Source organism: Hirundo rustica, chromosome Z, assembly GCF_015227805.2.
Source record: "Hirundo rustica isolate bHirRus1 chromosome Z, bHirRus1.pri.v3, whole genome shotgun sequence".
Taxonomy (NCBI): domain Eukaryota; kingdom Metazoa; phylum Chordata; class Aves; order Passeriformes; family Hirundinidae; genus Hirundo; species Hirundo rustica.
The window spans coordinates 67,543,910-67,564,977 of record NC_053488.1 but is presented as its reverse complement, the minus strand read 5'-3'; the positions used below and the strand labels follow the sequence as shown (position 1 = coordinate 67,564,977).

The 21,068-nt window shown below is 34.0% G+C and overlaps 1 protein-coding gene across 2 annotated transcripts in view; it reads right to left on the bottom strand.

Moving 5' to 3' along the window:
* Positions 1–343: 343 nt before the first annotated feature.
* The window catches only part of IFT74 (intraflagellar transport 74), a 37,424-nt gene continuing 16,699 nt past the window's right edge, over positions 344–21,068 (bottom strand). For both annotated transcript variants that reach the window (XM_040089290.1, XM_040089289.1), the window contains 11 exons: positions 20,416–20,478; positions 19,639–19,782; positions 18,498–18,538; positions 17,227–17,306; positions 14,146–14,199; positions 10,696–10,793; positions 9,651–9,777; positions 5,913–6,076; positions 5,196–5,321; positions 2,731–2,791; positions 344–1,013 (listed from right to left, as the gene is read on the bottom strand). In XM_040089290.1, the coding sequence (XP_039945224.1) occupies positions 898–1,013; positions 2,731–2,791; positions 5,196–5,321; positions 5,913–6,076; positions 9,651–9,777; positions 10,696–10,793; positions 14,146–14,199; positions 17,227–17,306; positions 18,498–18,538; positions 19,639–19,782; positions 20,416–20,478 (1,074 nt within the window). In that variant the 3' untranslated portion in view covers positions 344–897. The remainder of the gene's footprint in view (positions 1,014–2,730; positions 2,792–5,195; positions 5,322–5,912; positions 6,077–9,650; positions 9,778–10,695; positions 10,794–14,145; positions 14,200–17,226; positions 17,307–18,497; positions 18,539–19,638; positions 19,783–20,415; positions 20,479–21,068) is intronic.

Sequence of the window (21,068 nt, the reverse complement as noted above, 5' to 3'; positions counted from 1 at the left end):
GGACTAGCTTACAATATGCTAGGTGAAAGAAGTTATCAATAAGCAGTTTGTAAATACATTGCATGTATAATGTGAGACAAATATATAACTGGAAATTCTTTTTTTATCTAAACACTTTCTGAAATTTCTGTATCATAAAGCACATTGTCATTTTTTATATTCCTGTTTTTTGTTCTATGTTGAAACTCTTTCTTGTGGATTTTTGTCACTGCTGCTTGAAACTGGAGAGAAAAAAACCACTGAAATGCTCTACGCAAAATCAGTGTTAGCTATGTTTCACTACTTCTTATCAGACTTTGCTCTCTATAATTACATCCTAAAAAATAAGGAAGTTAATTCCCCATTAGGAAATGAAAATTTGCTGGCATTTGCTTTTATTGTAAGATTTTACACTATGAAGCAGTTTTGACTTTAAAAGATGCTTGTCATCCTTAGATACTTTGCTTACTTGGTATAAGCTGCTATCTGTATAGGTGAGGTATGCTGATATTACCATTTATCTTATTATGCACTTAATTTAAGATAATGCATATGACAACCTGTCAAGCAGTCCTGTTCTGTTTGGCAGGGGTAGGACTACAAGGCAATTACAAATTCAGTGTGTAAAGCAGACTAGAATTTCACATTTCAGATGCAATCCAGTAATGGGCCCCAGTAACTCACTGGCCAGTATTTCCTTTTTGTTTCTAAAATTCAGATGTTTATTTCCAAAAAATTTAAACAGTGCAAAAGGAGGGATAGTATTAAAACCTGTAACTTCTAAAAACCTGGAAAAATAATTTTAAGAATATCTGTCACCCTAGTGGTGAATGGATGATCTCAGTAGTCCAGCTTTCCATGGGGCCTCTGCACATCTCTCATTGTTGGTCCACTCAGGCAGGAAGGAAATGCCTGGGTTCAGCTCTTGGTGTTCTGTAAAGCTTCTATGAGAGCTTTGTTGTATTCTTTGACCAGCTTTCTCGAATTCTCCATTACTGGCTGGTAGTCACTCTCTTGAATTTTTGCTGCTATGACTGATTAAAACAATTGAGGAAACAAACTGCCAGTATAAATATGAGCATAATCACAGACCGCAAGGGAACCACAATACCATACATTTCCTTCTGTGAAAACTGTCAAGGGATGAAAATAGTGGAAAAAACTCAGACCAGGGCTAAAAGATTTATACTTATTTACTAGCTGCCATCTCATGACAAGCACTGTAGAAAAAGGAAGCAATTACATACCTGAATCACTTTTGGGGTTTTTTTTTTAATATATACATATATATACACATACATACATACATACACACACACACACACACACACACACACACACACATATATACATAGGCAATAAGTCCCTCTTGAAGGACTCTGCCTACTGTTACATTGGAACCCAAACCCTTTCAATGCACTCAGTTATGTACAGCCATACAATCTGGCTACAAATTCCCAGTCCAAGAAAGCAGCCCCCTCTCCAGTAGCCCAAGCAGACATAAATACTCTGTATAAGGGTCTGCATTTGGATAGGCAATATTTCACACCAAGTTAGGAGATACTTTAATATCCTGATCAACTTTTTCTCTTGGTTTGTCTTAAAAGTCTTTTCTGATAAGAAAAATTGTGTTTAAGAGTACTGCCTTAATAAAATATTTCTGCAAAGCCTCCTTCAAAGAGGAGGTAGTTCCAATGATATTACACTGTGCAAGACTTTTTTCAGATATTTTTCTAAGAATTAGAGAACTTACCAGGTTTGAGAAATGTCATAATTGGTATTTGCAGAAAAAAAAATTTATATGTATACATATATATACATAGCTATACATATATGCATTAATTACTAAATTATTATCATCATCAGTATTATTTCTGTGATAGCTAGGCTGTCACAGAATTTCCAAAAATATATCCCCGTGCCATTTTCTGAGACATGAAGGAATGTTCATTGTCCAACAACTACACTAGATGGTGCGGTCTAGTTTTGATATTACCTTTAGCAATTACGTCTGAACTGTAATCACGTAACAGTGATTTTAAACATCTTAGAGATTTCAGATTTTTTAAATAAAAATTTATTTCTTAAATAAGTTTTAAAGAACTAATTTTATTGCCATGAATTCACTGTCCCTAGAATATAAAATAAAAGCACAGCCTGGTCCTATTCAGATCTTCATCATAACTAAGGAAAAAAATAGAAAAATAGTACCAAATGAGAAGAACCATCAATTCTAATTAAAACAAACTTCAGTGCTTTTCCTAATTTCAAAAACTATCTTATGAAAGCCATTTGCAAATGAGCAAGTAACGATTTTGCTGATATGATTCCTGGAATACAACTTGTTAATTTGAATCCCATAAAGAGAGAGCTACAAGACAGTTCTCCCACCCCAGCATGTTTCCAAACAATGCTACACGGGCAGATTAATCTCAAATAAGACTGGAGAGATGTGAAGAAGAACTTTGTATGAAATCTAGTGGCAAACCTGAGAAAGAAGGAAAAAATTCCAGACTGCAAGGCAAAGCTTATGCTTTAGGACCCTTTAAGCCTGTTTCAGACAGCACATCCAAGTTTTGCTATATATAATAGCAATCAGCTAACCAGATATTTGCAAAGGATTGCCTTTCCCCTCCTCCCCTGTCTTCTGCAGCCCATTCCATCCTGTCTTATTCTACTGGAGGAAACAGACTTCTTCCTCAATTAATAGAGTGTATGAATTTGACTCTTACTTCTTCAAGAAAAGGATACACTCCTTCATCATAAAGTTATTTTGCTCAAGGTGCTGCCACTTCCTCTCCAAATTTGTAAGCTGAAAACACAAAAACACAAGAAGAGCCAAAAATGAAAATAATTACACACATATTTTACACAAATAATTTTGTATCAGTACCTTGTACTCTATCAACTGATAAGATCAAATTTATTTCATATAAAAAACCCCACAAAAATGAGAAACAATGGCAAAATGTTTTTAAAGCTGCTGATGATTAACCTGCATATATAATTTTGCACTTCATAATCCATCTGTATAAAAGCACTGCATGCAACTACAGTGAGAGATGAAAAATCAGATGAGAATTCAAGACTTGTCATATAAAGAAGTTAACAGGCAAGTCAAAAGTAAAAAAGTGAACAATTCAGGGAGATACTAGTTCTCATTATGCTTCATATTATTTACATGGATCTCTTCTTAGAATCAGTAAGATCTAAAATCACCAAAGATACAATATTTCCTGACACTGTCTTGGACTTTGCAGTACACAGAAGAAACTTCCTTACTTCCATAGTTAAGTTTCCTGTCTGATGCCAGAAGTTGTGATAAGAACAGAGCTGCAGAGAGAAGATTGTAGGAGTGTGGGTTCAGTGCTGGCACTTCTTCAATACTTTCAGCATCAACAGGAAACTAATGTGGACATTATATTGATGGCTGCTTCCTTACAATACAATTTTATATTTATTTTTCTGATGCTACTGTTCAAGGTTCTGCATTTCAAGATACGAAGATGTTATTTTTAAAAGTAAAACTAAAAATAATTCTGAGACTAAACTTTAAGTGGAATCTAAGATAATAACAAAGGAAAATATTGTAGTATTTTACTTTAAAGCTTATTCTTAAGCTGAAAGAAATGAAAATAGTTCCTGTATGACTCAAAACTTAACAGTAAAGAATCTGTTATCTAGTGTACTAGTTTACAGCAAGCAAGGCAATCATTTATTCCCAAGAGTAGGTATTTCTGACCAATTAGAATTTTTATCGTTCTTTTGATAGACATTGCTGCATACAACACAGCCAGTAAAGGAGCCTGAAACTGATATACTTATTATCTTGGACACAGAAAAGGAAAGATTCCTTTGTGTATTTTTACAGTACCTGCTTGAAGACCGGTTGACCTTTTGCAAAATTGCCCAAGTCCTCCACATTTATGAACAGTATTTGTACTTCAAAATGCTTGCTGCATGTCAAACTACAAGTTATTATAAGATATACCTTAATTCACTTTTATTTTTTTACACTCAGGACGTAAAAAATAAAGAAACAAATCCTTTTCACACACATAAAAATAGAACTGCCACAGTTCAATGAACTGAAGAAATGCCATACATCTACTATTTCATATAAAATATTAAGCCTCATTATAAAAGTATCTTAACAATGTTTGGGTATGCATTTCTAATTTACCTAAACTCTAGAATTTGATCTTGGCAAAACAGATTCAAAGTATCTGAAGTCTTGCACACTTTGGCATGTAGCTTTGAGGATTTATACCATCATCTTAGAACGATTTTAATAATATAATAATATATATAATAAACAAATGGACACATATGCCTCAGTCAGAGCTATGCTTTCTCATCTGTTTCACAACATTCATTTCAGAAGTCAACTTAAACATGTTTAATATGACCTTCAGTTTTTAACTCTATTATTAACTGTTACTAAAAACTAACAGTTCTAAAGGACAAATATCTCAACAATCTCAATCAATAAAAAAGTGAAATGTATAAAAAAATTCAGTTTCCCTTTCCACCTTATTTTAAAGTTACCTATTTTTCTTCTGTGCATTCAAATGCATATGCCAGTAAGGTTCTGCTGCTAAAATGAAAGCAATTTATGTGTGTTTAAAATGAAAGAATAGAAGCCACTCAAGAGGTTATAAAACATCTTCTTTCCTGATTAACTTTCGAAATGTAAATGTAAATATATACCAAAGTTGTTTAAATGTGACCCTAAAACTTCAGTGGCCTGCAAAAAGAAGAAGAATTAGAAACAAGAAAATGGAATTAATAGCACAGATTTAAAGAAAAAAAAATTATCACCATGACTTTAAAAGCAAGAGGGATCTTAGCTAATTAGTAGTGACTTTTTTTTTTTTTTTTTTTAGCCCTGCAGTTTCTTTCTAAGTTTGTTCTCAAACTACTTAAGCAAAGGAAAGGCAGAAGGTACAGAGTTCTGAGCAAGCTTAACACAAACATTTAAACAAAGGATTCAGATAACTTTTAGCTCAGAAAGATCTCTGCTAATAATCCAAAGATTGCAAGCTATTTGTTGGCACAATATCAACTTTTGTTGATACTACACACTTACAACGCGACTTAGAAGAACTCACTGAGAAGGAACAAACAGATTCTGTCTGTACAATGCTTCATGTGTATGAGAAAACCAAAACGAAGAAAGAAACAACTGAAGGGATAATATGTAACTTGACATATACCTGAGAATGGGTCTCATTTTCTTCTAGCTCTTTCTTTAGTGTGTCATACTCTATATTCAAATGCTCCATTATTTTCTTAAAAGCACAGCTGCGTTTTGTTAATTTTTCTTTGTCATCCTGGAGTTTCTAGTTAGAAAAAAACCCAGCAAAAACTTGTTAATGGATGAGTTCATTTGCTGTAGGCTTCAGGCACATTACTTCAATATACCTTTCAAGATTTTTACTATTTTTCCTTTTAGAACAAGACCACACGCATATGCATAAAGAACTCACAGGCTTTTCTCTAGCACTGCATGCTCTATCCCAAAAATAATAATCAATAATTATGATCAAGTTGTATGCTTAGACAATACTGTGTGAGCACCAGTGGGAATGCCTTATTAAGAATTTGTGGGAAATTCTCTTTTGCTTGTGTTTTGTGTTAGATTGCTAAATTCAAAGCTATAGATAGTCATAAATTACATAGGAGTTTAGCTGAATTGCTAAAATAGAACGAGGAGGTTTTGTGGAAAGAGATTATCAAAAGATATCCAGCTGAATACCTGCTACATGAACCCAGTTAGTAAGTCACACATGTAAGCAAAATAGTATTTGAATTGATTTGCACTGATTCGCAATCCTGTTTTTCGACTGTCAGGAATGACTGCCAGTCACAAAACTGGATTCTCCTCCACTAGCTCTTCAAAAGCACACACTTTGTTTCATCCCTTTCATTACCTTTTTCTTTTCCTCTCCTGATGCTTTCAGAGCTGGCAAATTATTGTAGATCTCCAACTCTGCTTTCGTCTGTTCAATTTTATCTTTAAGAGAAGCCAGTTCACCAAGCATCTTGCCCTCCAACAGTTCCATCTTCTGTAGGTCCATCTGCAGTTTTTGACACTCTAGATCACCAGACACACAACCTCTAATTAACAGCTCTCTAATTACCTTTTGTTTAAAAATACTTGGCCCATTACATAAAGATTTATGCTATATTTAACCAATACAAACAGCTCCTAAATATACTTCTGATTTTTTATATTTATGGGATCTAGTAATGTGAAGGAAATACAAAATTTTATCTTCATAACCATGCCACTAGGCAGACTTATACACTACAATTACTGTATTATAACCCATAAGTGAAGAGTAATGAAAATGTGATGATCTTCTGTATCACAATGTTTCTATTTTTAATGTTTATAGCATCACACAATTAATTATAGCACCACAATCTTGAAGCAGTGGTAAATAACTTGCAAAAAGTTTATTGCAATGATGCAGATAAATTAAAGAATTATTTTTATTTGCTTTTTAGCATCATGCTATTTTTATTTACTGCTTGAATATAGATTCAGAACAACAAATAGCCAAACTTCCTTTAAACATTTGCTTTGTACAGGAAAACGCTTCCATACATCCACAGAAAAGAAGTATCACAAATGTCAATCATCAATATAGGCTACAACGTACAGCATTTACTTCTGAGACTCCATTAAAAACATAACAGAGTTACAGGTAATTAAAGGAATTAGAACTGTGGGTAGATTTTGACTTAAAGAGGACTGTAGAGACTGAAACTTGTTCAGACACGAGATGTACGAGAGAAGGAACAATACGGATACATAGAGTAATAAAATGGTTTTGATGCAGTCTTGGGCTAAGTTACCTACCCGGAGAGGAAGGACTAGATGTTGGCTAGACTTAGTTTGGATGGTTTTGGGACCTGATCTGTCATTGTATTTCATTCACATTCCTGAACATTAAACACATGGCTACATCTTCTTATGTTTCAGATGTGTCTAACTCCAAAGAACAATACAAATAATGCAGTTTTCTTACAACATTCCAAAGTATTGGGCAACATGGGCTATTGGGAGGAATAAGACTACACAAAAAAATCTTTTCTTGGCAAAAGTTTGCATCTTGAGATTTTTGCTGATCTGCTGAAAAAAGGACAGAAATTTTCCCCCCCCACTTAATCAAGGCAGTATAAATCTTTAAGGAAGAAGAAAAGAGATCTGCCCATGTAATAGAAGGAGAGTTCAGCTTTCCAAAAATTTCGGGCGTACTTTTGTCAGTGGACTTATATGGGAAAATCTCACCTGACCAAAGCACTCTTGAAGTAAGATTTTGCTATGCATCTCTCTGCTTGTGTATTTACGCCATATATTTATTTTAGAGTGAAACACTTGTTTTATCAACATTTCTGGCTTATTACAGAGCACTTTCAGGATTTCTTTAGGAACATCAAAATAAAAAAAAGACAAACCAAGATTTCTGTGTACCATTTGCAATTATCCCGGGGAAAGCTGATCCACGAGATAAGATCAAAAGTGTCCTCTATGTGCAAGGAACATTTATATAAATATGAAAAATTCCCAGGCAAATTAAAAGAAGGATTTTAAATTAAAATAATTTTTGATTGTTTTGCATGTAAGTAATCCACAGTCTGCCTTCCACTGCAAATGACTTAAGAAAACACTTTCACTGTGTCTACAATATTCCATAACTACTCAGAGTTTCACAGTGAAGTTTCTGGTATTGGTCAATGACAGATTGTAAACCACAACTGAACAGATCACAGCTTTACTTCTCTTGTTCCCACAGCATTGTGGTTTAAAGACAAATGCTTAAGGACACCAATAAATGGGAGTTTTAGATCAGAAACAGTAAAAAAATAAAATTATGAAATAAATTCAAGTTGCACAGAAATAGCAGAAAACAACTATAAATGTCCATGAGGATTTACTTAGGTCTTATCACAGCATTTTCTCCTTCTATATAGTTGTTCTAATATCTGTATTTTGTTATTTTAAAATTATACATAGTTGACCAGTTTGAATTTATTTTACATGTAAAGAGTAGTACCGACCTAAATGACAAAAAGACAAAAAAAATTCTTTGACTGTTCTGTCTAATACAGCTACGATGAGACTGCAGTGGATATTCCTATCCATTCACACTTTCTGGAGAAAAGGATAAAAACTGTAACGGGCAAATTTTATCCTTATCCAGCAGCAGAGTCAATGAAAAAGCCTCAAAACTGAAAAAAACCTCAAAATTCTTCTACAGGAACAGACAGGAAGAGGATGCAGCACAGTTCCTTCTGATAGGCCATGAAGTAACAGCATCTAGCATGCAGTGTGTACACAGTGGCAAATTGTCAGAACAAACTACAGTAACCGAGGGAAATGTTTTTGGGAAACTATGCCATCAGCACTTTTGTTTACCCTTCATGTTTTCCATTTCTTTTTAAATTTTTAAGGGCTCTGCTGTAGGACTTTTTACATCTTTGTTACAACACGAAAATATGGAAATACAGATTTTAAACATAACAAAAGAATCATGGGGATGACTCTGCAATAATTCAAAGGTTAGAAGGAAATTCAACTGTGCAAACGGTGCACTCACTGTATTTCTGAAAGAATCATAAGTTTTTTGTTATACTATCTGTGAATCCCAGCTGTCAGACATTGACTTAGGAATAATTTAAATTGTCTGCTGAAAATTATGTATTATAACTTCCTCCTCTTCCCTTGCAGAGAAAGAAATCTGTACATTGAATGGCTGGCTCCTATTAAGGAGCCAAGGCTGGATCTCTTTTGAAAATTACTATGAAATACAACATGCAAAATGATTTATTGTCCTTAATTTCTGCCCCTTCTTTTCAGCCAAACAAACAAGGAATGGTTTGCTGAATCAATAATGATATTGGCAAAGATAGAGAATTGTGAGGACAATTCTACCATAAACAGTGCAAATAAAGCACTAAAGAGATACTTGTTAAGGGCATTAAAGAAAACTACTGTCTGCTTTTGGAAATTACAGAGAACATCCTCAAGATGCTAATAAGTATTTGAGTATTTCGAAAATAAAGCCAAAATAAGTATTCACTTTGGAGAACCAAAGCCTCAGGATTTAAGAGCTATTCACTGTTGTCAGTTAATTGCCTGCGTTATATATCCTTTTGGAAAAGCATAAACCATAAGTAAGTGATACTAAGAACTACATTTACAAAAAATACATGGTTAGATAACTGTGGAAGACTCTGTTTCAGTGTTTTAAACACTCTATCAAGATCATGGAAGATCTTATTTTGAGGTAAGTATTAGTAAAATCAAATTCTAGCTCAATTCAACCCCTATATTGAAATACACTTGTTTAACATATATCTGTGCAAGGAAGATGATCACTCAGCGATAATAGTAAGGTAAATATAAATAAGTATACACACTTATCATAAATATATACTATGCAATATCTAATATATATAAATAAATATAACAAATAGAAATAAATTGAGGAAAATAAATAACTTGTTACCCACAACATTTCAATTTGTGAACTTACCACTGTATTTTAATATTTGGAGATCACTTGATCTCTAATACTTGGAAATTTTCTACATGGTATCAGTGCAGGTAATCTTTATTACTTTAAGGACTTAATTAGAAAATCAGCTGCTGATCTTACCTGTAATCAGATTCTTAGCAGTGCTCTGTGACTTTTGCATTTCGTTTGATTTGAAAGTGAGGTCTTCCTGCATAATCTTCAGCTCTTGATTAGTAACAGATGAAATTTGTTTCATATGATTCAGATTCTGTGTGTTACCAACAACAATAAGAACATGCTGTATTTTTGAAACAACAACTGGTAACTGGACAAGTAAGAAACTCTCCTGTCCACAACTTTCTTTCTGCCAACTTCTGATAAAAGATCTACTGACAGATCAGCACAGATAAAATAAAAATGCAGCAAATATAAACTGTGCTGCCATATAGGTCTGTTTTAAAGTAAGTGACACTGCCTAAAACATACCTTATGGTACACTATATTGAAAGAGGTAGGAGACAATTTAAATAGTAATAGAACCAAAATATTACTCATATGAAAGTTTTCTATAGCATAAAAAAATCCACGGGAGCCAAAAACATTAAAAGAATACAAGTTTTGAAAGTGAAAAAATGGCAGACTGCAAATGGGAACAGTTACATTATTCATTTATAAAATTTACATTAAATATTATGCATCAGGGTATTTCGACATACTTTTAGTAGATCAGAAGGACAACTGAAATATTTTTATTTCAGTAACATTAGTGACAGAATACCCATGAACTGAAATTTACAAACTTTGAATAAAAAAAATATTGCAGCAGTTTTATTTGCAGTATTTGGAAATGTTTGTCATTATTAATGTCGGTTGTATCAGAGATGAAGAGTTATAGAAATTATGAAAATATTTTTTTGTTCTGGTAACAATATTACACACTGTTCAAAACTCTTCCCACAGAAAGAGAGAAATTAAACAAATCCTCTTTTTAACTACAGCTGCACATTGTTTAATGCTTAATCATTTTAAGAGACTACTATGTGGATGAATATAAATATATAAATATATAAATATATATTATTTATAAAAATATAAAATTCATCATCCACTTTATCCATCCGCTCTCCTATTCTGTGTGTCTAAAGTCCTAGCTTGTCAAAGGAGGATGGAAGTGCTACATGCTTACCCTGCTTGAATGCTCCAGGAGCGCAACGATGTTGGCTTCTATTTGGGCCTTTCGTTCCAATTCCTGATTCTTCACATCTTCAAAAGTCTCTAGAAAATCTAGAGATTAACAAACATGAAAAAGAAGGCATGTACTTATATGGTTGCAATGTTGCTTCCAGTCAAAACTTTGTATTAAATTGTTAAGCAGTACAGTTTCAGATAGGTTACTTTTATTGATTATTTAAAAGCCAGGTGGTAGAGACCTTGAAACTTGTCAACTTACAGGTTGGAAAGAAAATAAGAAGAAGTCTTGCAGTGATGCATACTGAACATGAGGCCACCACCTTCGTGTACACTGTTTAGGTGAGGGTTGCCACTCAATGGAAAAGAAATTTCATCCCCACTATTTCTGATGCTTTTTTAAATGCTTCAGCAGTTTTTGGTCTTTATTTTTCTGAAAGCTATCAAAATGGGCTACTAAATAAAGGAAACAGATAACTTTATTATCTCTAATGGCCTAGATTAATGCCAAATACTGCAAAATACTTCAGGCCTGGTATCACCTCTTCCCTTCTGTGTGATATCCCTTAGCTATATGTCTAATTTATGTTCACTTTAGTAATTGTCCAACTGAATCTGACAATACAAGTGTAATGATGGTAGGTACTCAGTATCTGTGTTCTAGGAATACAACACTGTATTTCTGGGGACAGAGATTTCTAAAATAAAACATGTTGGACACATCACATGGAAGTTAGAAGCCCAGCAAGATGCCGCCCGGAGCTCCAAGTTCTGATCATTTCTTTCCTGCTGGGTCTCTCCTCCTGAAACACGGCTGATAGACACAGGAGCACTTGGGAACTATGAGTTTGCATACTTTCTGCATAGAAACTGAAGAAGTCCTTGTTTGGGCAAGAAGGATTCAACAATAATCGAAAAGCATTTTCACACATTTACAAATATGAACAATGAAACTAACACAAATAACATCCACAGATATATATGTAATTCTATAAAACTGAGCCTGAGAAACTAGGACCTCAGAAAAGTAGCTATATGATTTGACTAGTGTGTTTCTACCTTGATTCTAGACTTTTTATGTGGTTTTTGGTCTCAAACATTTGAATTTATTCAGAAACATCAAACAAGGTCTGCATTTTCATCTCACCACACTGCTTTTTTGCAGGCAACTTTCTTTTCATCACACTGGTCCGATTGACCTTGTTTCATTTGAATGCTGTGAATTTCAGAGATTCATAAAAACTCTTGACTGCAAGAGAGTGCAGGAGCTCATCTAATTAATTCACTTGCTCCAGGACAAAACCAGCTCTGTGTAAGTAATTCAGGTGTTTGTTTATATTCTTCACACACACAGCTCCTGATAGATACTCTACAATTTTCCTGGACAATCTACTTCAATGCTTGCTAAGTTTTATTGTTAGGAAGTTTTTACTAATATCCAATCTGAAATCCTTCTGCAGCTAGTGGTATGTTACTCCTTTTCTATCCTCCACATATATGCAGAAATAAATTGTTCTGTTATTATTTGAAACAGCCTTTTTACACATCTGACAACTGTCATAAATTTTCTAAAATAAAAGATTCATTCTTTTGTATCTCCTTGCACATCATGCTTTCTGCATACCCCCATCAGTTTTCTTCAGGACTGACGGCCCCTTCATTATGTGCAGAACTAGAGACAATACTCCCATCTGAAGAATTTGATGCACAGGGAAAAATATTACTTCAGATGTCTAAAAAATTACACTCCAGTGTATACCTACTGTTGTGGTATTTTCCTTATTAGTCTGATACTGCTCAGCCATGTTCAGTTTGTCTTTCACTCTCTGAGCCGTATCACAGAGCTGCACCGAATGAACCACTCCCTACTCTGCATTTTGGCCATTGATTATTTTACCCAAGTGTAGAAATTTACACTCAGTCCTTTCCAAACCTTTTCGTAATTGATTTCTAACATAACAGAAGCATACTAAATTCTACCCATCTCCTCCAACATGTTTTCAGCTTTTCTGATTGACCACCCTTTTGTAACTGTTCTATCAGAAGCTCTCTCCCATCATCCAACTGATTAAGAAAATACTAACCTGAACATCTGACACACTGCAAAATTCCATGCAGTACATCCTTTCATTTTTGGCATTAAATCTTTCAAAATTGATAGTTTTTTTAACTTTATGCACAATATAGGTTAATAATGGACAGTATTTGTCTAGCTTGCTTCTAAAAACGCCACAAGACATCAGAAGTTGTTCTGAAGTTAAAGTACACATAATCTGTGACACTTTCCTTTTTCTGCAGTATTTTTCTGACACGAAATAGGAAATAATGTTTTTCGCACTTGACTATCAATATCAAAATCAATACTAGTGTTATTCATATTCCCATTCCTGTTACAGTTACATATTGTTTGCTCGCATATTTTTCTCAAATTATGTCTGGAAATTGATACTAATCTGACTGGCCTGTATTTCCCTGTCCCCTGTTCTTCTACATAGGCATCATATTTGTTCTTTCTCCATCCTTAAGACTCATGGCATGTTCTCTTAAATGTCTCAGGTCCCGCAAATCACTAACTGGTCTGGAACTGTATCAATAACCTTTATCGATGGGTAGAAGCAGAAGCAAAAGCCAAAAAGTCAAGCCCTGCAGACACCATCTGTACTAATGTGGAAAATCCAGATCAAGTGAGCTTTTGTCTTTTTGCTTCTCCTGAAACCTAGTAATTTGAAAACATGGAAACTCACTGCATTTTTTCTTACTCATCTTCTTCTATTATCACCTGAGACCTTTCTTTCAGTATCATGCTAGTCTTAAGTTATATGGAACATTTTTAGAGAACACTTAAAAAAAGGTATTACATCCCTTGATCCTCCATGGCATGTTTACTGACCATTTTTCCTTCTGATGAGTAACAGACCAAGTTTTTTTGTAAGCTGTCTCCTGGAGTATACAAGGAATAGGGTATACTTAAAACCAGTTGTTTTCCTTCTCTGTTAGTTGATACTAAAATCTCTATAACATTAAAACTTTTTGACATGTAACAAAGCTTTAGCAACATTTATCTTGAGCAAATAGATAACTTCTAATTTTAAAGAATTACATTATATCTACTGTCTTCCATTTTGAAGTTCTGCCTTTAATCATTCAATCCACTAATTACAGCTTTGCCTTCATAAAATGAAGTTGTGTTCCTAAGACATTCAATGGTTGATGAAAAGCCTTGAAAGACGTTCTGAATATTTGTGACTCTCCTGCAAAATATCAATTATCTTTTCCGCAGAACAAGATCACAGAACTTTATGCAAAGATCAGCACATCAGTTCTTTGCAGATATAAAGTAACTTTTTTAACAATAAGACAAAACCTGTAGTTTAGTGAAATTAGGCCTAATAATATTGAGATATATGTATATACAAAATATCAGGCTAAATAATATTAGAAGACTTACTGTCCATGCTTTCTTCCCTCTTCTTCAACTCCTTGTATTTCCAATTTTCTTCTCCTACAAGAGATGTAACATTGATTTAACTTTATATCATTTCAGGCCTGAATTCCTTCAGGAAGGCAGAATGTCTGTGTCGAAAATAAAATTTCTACATGCCTAGGAACTACAGGATTCATCCTATTTCATTTAATCTAGTCAGTTCAACTATGTCATATACATCTTTATATATAAAAAAAGACAGTTTAATAGATCAGCTTCAATGCAATTTTGACAACCTCTTAGGGGTTACAACTTCTGAGAGATAAGAGTGTAATAAATACTTGGTTTGGACAAAGGAAGTTCACAGAGTTTTTCTAAAGTCAAGTGAATTTCAACAACAGAGAACAAATGCTTCTGTGTATTTGGGCACCACGATTAGGTAAAACTTTCTGCAGCCTTGTTTAATATATGATCCACTTCAACTGCATGTTCACCTATTAGAATGGACTTTCATAAGGATATACAGCTTGCGAGTGATAAACTCAGGGAAAAAAAACCAGGAGAACTCTACAAGCAATTGCCTAGGAAAATAAAATGCACAGAAAGCTTTCTACAATTGAGTTTGAAACATTTCCATACATCTTCAATATAGTGGTATTAGAAGTAAGGAATAACATACATATTCATGCTATTTTTAAATTCAACCACTAATTATAAGTAATTCATAATTTGTATTTATTAGTTAAGTGGGACACCTGATGTATTTGTCACAAGAAGATGGGACAATTAATTTCCTAAAAATAATTTTAAATTTCAAACATCTATATTTTTAATGGAGTCTGTTTTATTTTTAACATATTTTTTTAATTTTAAAGGACACAAAGTGGAAGAATCAAATAGATACAGATAAAACTGAGGAAGCTAATTTCTGTAGGACTTTTTATTTGTGCATCCCCATGCTTTCCTTTTTATCTAATATATACAAACAATAAGAATACCTGAGGGGCCCTAAGGGACTTTGATTCTGCTTCAGCTTCCTTGCAGCTGCAGCTTTGCTCCTTGCTGGATTCTCTCTTTCATTTTGCAAGGTAAGGCTCCAATAGTTATTATCTTAGCACGCTCTGCTCTTAAAAGTTATAGTAATTGTGAGCCATGAAACAGAGTTACATGATCTGTCAAGTGTTTATAGAAAAAAAATTTGAAGATCACAACTTTGAGATGTCTTTTCAGTAAGTTTTCTTAAAAAACGCCATTATATACACAAATATCTTAACCTCTCCTTCAGTGTATGAAGGGTTGAATTATGAATTAATGTTGACTTTGACTAATCATTAAAGTTTACTGCTAGTATATAGACCATGATTACTTTTTTAGATCTTTTCAGGCAAAACCTAAAAATAGTTGTTTCAACATGGTCTGTTTATTCTTTTTCCTTCTCAGAAATATTTATACCACTGAAATATTTATCCTAAAATATTAAAAAATCCTTAGTTAAGATTTCTTTTTTTTTTTAACTGGCTATTTCACCTGATATTTATATAAAAAAGTTTAGAGCTGAATTTTGGGAATGCTATGTAATAATGTTTAAATACTTAATCAGAATTAAAGTCACTGGGGAGGGATACAGCACAGGAATTTCAAGGACCAAGATGCTGATTTAGAGCAGAAGTATGAATGGCCCTGTGTGATTTTCTCTCCATTCACTAGAGAAGGCAGCATTAGGAGTTTATATTTCTGTATCTTAAAGCTATTCTTCATGAATATCTTTATTCCATCTGACACAGAAAGATGTAAAATTCCCTCCGCATTATAACACAAAGTAACTTGATTCTGGATATTTTGAATGTTCTGATATGCTGACAGAGAGCATATACTTTCTCCTACATATGCTTCAAACCTTCTTCTTCAACAGACTTCTTTTTCTAAAATAGTGAAAGACAAAATCCAGCAAGGAATAATTGTGTGTGTACACTGAACTCTAAAATGTGAAAAGCAACTTGGTTCTTGCCTTCTGTATTTCTCCAAAGTTAAAATAAAAAATTGTTGCAAACCAAACAAAAAGGAAAAATTAAAGAACAATAAAGTTTGCAATGATATTATCTGGAAACACAAAAACTAATACAGCAGTCTTGATAAATTATTTGCAAAAAAAAAAAAAAATCTGTAGAAATATGAAATATTTTGCCATGCAAAAGATGATAAACAGATGTCTGAAACTTTTGTTTAGAGGCAGATTTTTATTTATTCTCTTGGAAGAAACTTACAGCTAGATTTTACACAGATTGCACTAGAAAAGGCATAAAGTAAGGACATAGATTCCTTAATCCTACAGAAGTTAAATAACCTGTTATAAAGACTTCTAGAATGCAGGCATATATTTATGTATTTATGTTCCTATCTGAACAAGATTTCTTGTATCAAAAGGTTTTCTATTGCATCTTATTGCATCCTTACAGCTTTTAAGGGCCTGTGCTCAAACTAAAGTTACTTCCTCCAGAACCATACTTCCAGTGCTAGGACACATTCCAAACTAAACTAGCCTAAGCATTAGCAGCAAATGTTTGCTGGAGGTCAGTATAAGCGAAGGCCATTATTGGGCAGCTTACAAACTCTTCTTGCAAAGATCAACACAAGAAGTTTCAAAGACAGACAAAAACAAAACTGAATTTGGTCTGCTTTACACATTGCTATTAAATATTCTCAATTCCACATTCTCTGACAATGTAACAGATTATGTAAAAGATAAAATTAATGAAAGCATTTCTAAATATGAGCTTGTTCTGCAGCGCTTCCAGTAAGATACACTTCTATTCCTCGAACAATATTAAAAATAAAATTTGTCAAAAAAACAGACAGCTGTACTATTATTTTATATGGGAATTTTCAATATGAACTTCTTGTATGTATCACTAAAGTTGGGCACTCCCCACTTATTATGTCTGAAAAAAAAAAAAGCTGTACCTGTAGGCACAGAACTTCTCATGCTCACAAGCACTGGATGTTTGCATAAACCTAAAAGGTTCAAGCAACTTCTAGATATAACAGTTTGTTATAGAACAAAAAGATGCAGTTCTGCATAGTCTGCTACAACTCTAATCATATTACCTTGATGGTTCTCCAAATCCATATCAAGTCGTTGAATGACCTTCTTTAAATAATCTGTTTTTTCTTTTACTTCTGCCAACCTAAAAAATAGATAATGAAAGCCAAGGTTAAAACTGTGTTATAAAATGCTTACTTTATTTTAGACAAAATTGAAGAGAGAAGTCAAGAATAAAAATAGAAAATACAAATTTATCGAAACCAAAAGACTATCAGGATGATCTTGTTATTATAAAAGGTATATGTAGATAATCGGTAACTTTAGTCCTCTACTTATTAAATAAAAGTTCTGTAGCTCCTTTTTATTAAAAAACTATTTTTGTTGAGTCATCAGTAATTTTTAATTTACTCAACTAGTCCCTCTGCTGGTTGCTATTCAGCTTTGGAGAAGAACAACACAAATGTTAAACTGCAGTAAGTGTATTCCTTAAACTGTATTCAGTAAAATCCACTAAGAAATTTCCAAATAAAACACTCCGCTACATAATCAATCGAAGTGTGAAATGAAACTACCTTTAACACATTTCTACATAAAATCTCAAATATAATATTTTGCTATTGTTGCCTTTAAAAAAAAAATCTGTTAAGCAATGTGTTATCCAATTAAAATGCATTAAAAATTAACCAATAATTATAGTTGAATATATAGCTTAAAATAATTTAGAATTGTTTCTAGGAGATTTTATGAATTATCTCAATTTTTCTTTCAAGAAAGAGAAATCAGAAGGCTCAGATCCAGAAAATATTGTACTGTTTTATTTACCCCTTAATACATTACTCAATACATTACTTGACTTTCTGGCCAGTCTTCAGGAATGCCCAGTACCTAAGAATCAAGAAGCAATGCCCTTATACTCTTTAGAATGTAACTTTTGTAATTCTTAGGTTTTAAGAACACATACACAAAAATGTGACTGCAGTGTAATGAAGGTTCAATTTCATAGCTGTCCCAGAGGAGCTGCTCTTACAATTCAATGTTTTCTTCAGCCTTAAACAAGTTTAAGTCAGTGCTATTACCAACTTATATTCTCAAGGTGTGTTCCTAAGGGATGGAATATCTTATCATGCAGATGTAAATGTCTTATCACTACAAAACCTGTTTACCTGAAACAGAAGAACATATTCTATCATCTGTGGAAGGTTAAGACTAGTACAGGTTTGAAGAAATGGTTATGTTCTAAAAGTCTATAGAAATAGACTTTGTGAAGGAACACAACTATGTGTCTTTAGGGTGTACATGTAATTTATAGCAACAGTATAATGGGGTTACTCACTGTCTTTCCATGCTTGCAATTTTTTGACTATCATCTTCTACCTATAAAAAAGTTCAACAACTTTAACATCTGAAATTAAATCTACAAATGAAAAAAGGAATATATACAAAAATCTGAATTCAAAATACAGTGAATAGAAACTCAGCATTTGAAATCACAAATTTGTGACGTAGTCCAGCAAGAAGTGATAAGATTTAAGTCTTATGTCTTCCAAAGGTTTAAAAATCATACTTTGAAAAATCAAATATACTTTCCATTGGTCATTCAGACTAATTATCTATAAAGTATAAATGGCTAGTTACTGTATAGGCCATTGTAAACTGATCCAATTACTCCTAGACTGGTATACCTGTTCAGTATCCCACAAGGATACTCTCTGGAGTTAGGTTACAAGAGCTGTTCAACTGGATCAGTTTTCCCAACCAACATGTCTCATGAATAGGAGCAAGAAAACCAGCTAAAACCTCACCATGCCAATTTTGTTCTCTTAAAATAATAGAAAAGTTTGGGTTAGAAGGGACGTTAAAGATTATCTGTTTCCAACTCACCCTTCCCCTTATTCCCCAACCCTGCCATAGGCAGGGATGCCATCCAGTCGATCAGGCTGCTCAGGGCCCCCATCCAACCTAGCCTTGAACACTTCCAGGGACGGGGCATCCACATGTTCCAGTGCCTCGCAACCCCCACAGTAAAGAATCTCTTCCTAACATTTAGTCTAAATCTTCCGTCTTTTAGTTTAAAACAGTTTGCCTCATCCTATCATTTTCTGCCTGTGTAAAAAAGTAATTTGCCCCTTTTTTTATGAGCCCAAAAGTAATTTGCTATAGGATCTCTCCAGAGCTTTTTCTTCTCCGGGATGAACACCTCCAACTTTCTCATCCTGTCTTCACAGAAGAGGTGCTCCAGCCCTCAGATTATCTTCACAGCCCTCCTCTGAACCCACTACAACAGGTCTCCAGGTTTTGGCCAAACCTGATATATCCCAACCTTCCAATTCATGAACTATTTTTAATGTCAGACTATTTGCACTGCCTAGAGCACAAATAAAGGCAAAGCCCTAACTTAAGCATTTTCAAGTATTATCACCCCTAGTAATACTGACTAGGATATTCTTTTACATAACAACATTTTCTAGTCTTGCCTGCTTTAGTAACCTCTCTTCTTCTTCCTGTGGAGACTCCATGTTCTTATCCTCAGCAATCATTCGATCTCGACGTTCCTTGAGCTCATGGAGTTTTTCATACAATTCCACAGCTTTCTGTTTCACCCCAGAGTGTGCTATTTCCTGTTGGGAAAAGCAAACACCTACTAGCTATTCTCAGGTGGGAAGAGAGCATTGTGGCAATCATGCTTTACTTAAGCAATACTTACCTACACATTGCAAGTGAAGCTTATTTCTTACAAAAAGCACAGAGACAGTAAAAAGCACTTTATAAAGTACTTTATAAAAACTAAATTTTATATCCATATTGTCAATATTGCATTTTCTGGAAGAGAATATCCCAATCAGTTACTTCTTGATTCACAAGTTTTTCCTTGGGCCAATTTTCTGAGGAGATATATTACTTCACAGTTTCTAGGGGATTTCAAACTATATACAACATTCAAAAGGACTGAAAAATATCTAGCAGTATTTGAAAATTTTCCTTTCTGACTGTATGCTTCAGCTCACAGATCCTTTTATTCATAAAAGATCCAATACAAAACAATCCTCCTCAATAAGACATTTTTACCCAAAACTGATAGAAATTATTAGTGGAAACCAGAGAGGCAGATTTGCCTTCCCATACTAGAGCATGATCCTACAGTATCTGAAAATTTAAGGAAAAGAAATTATGGGTATTTTTTTCTACTGTACTACTCTTTACACTAGTGTTCAGGAAAGGTTAGTACAGAGACCACTTGTTATCATACATACAGCTCTTAGACTCTCTTCCTTTACATTTAGTGCATCCAATTCTTGCTGTTGAACAACCAATTCCTAAAGAGGAAGCAAAATGCACAATTCAGATAAAAATTACTACTTGACAACTTTTTTGCTCTAAACCTTAGTATGTATCAAATGCTGTAAACCATCCCATTGCTGCTCTTAAAAATTTGAAAGACCAGACTCTGTCCAGCTCTTTGTCATAACTCAGATGTAGTAAACAGTTGCTTTCAAAATCCAACTTTTCCATTACTCTTATCATTATTATTTGCAGCTGGGCTATTTTATAAACATACAAATTATAACTTCCGGGTTAAGTATAGGTGGCCCGTCCACCTGACCTGATTGGAATTTGATGCCCAAAGAGGGCGAAGATGCGTTATGATCAGATGAACCCCTCCCTCCCAAAACCAATTCCAACTATCCAGCTGATACCATTCAGGGTAAGAGTCTGTCTGAAGCTCCCCTCATTTGCCTCACGATTGTTATAAAGACCCCGAGGACCCCACTGCAGTTCTGGTCTGCTCGAGGTGGATGCTTGCCAATCACCTGCAGGTGCATTTTCCTGTGTCACCACACCACGGTACACTGGCTTTGAGCAGTGTAATGGTAGTTCTGTACCTGAAGTTTGCATGTGCTTCATG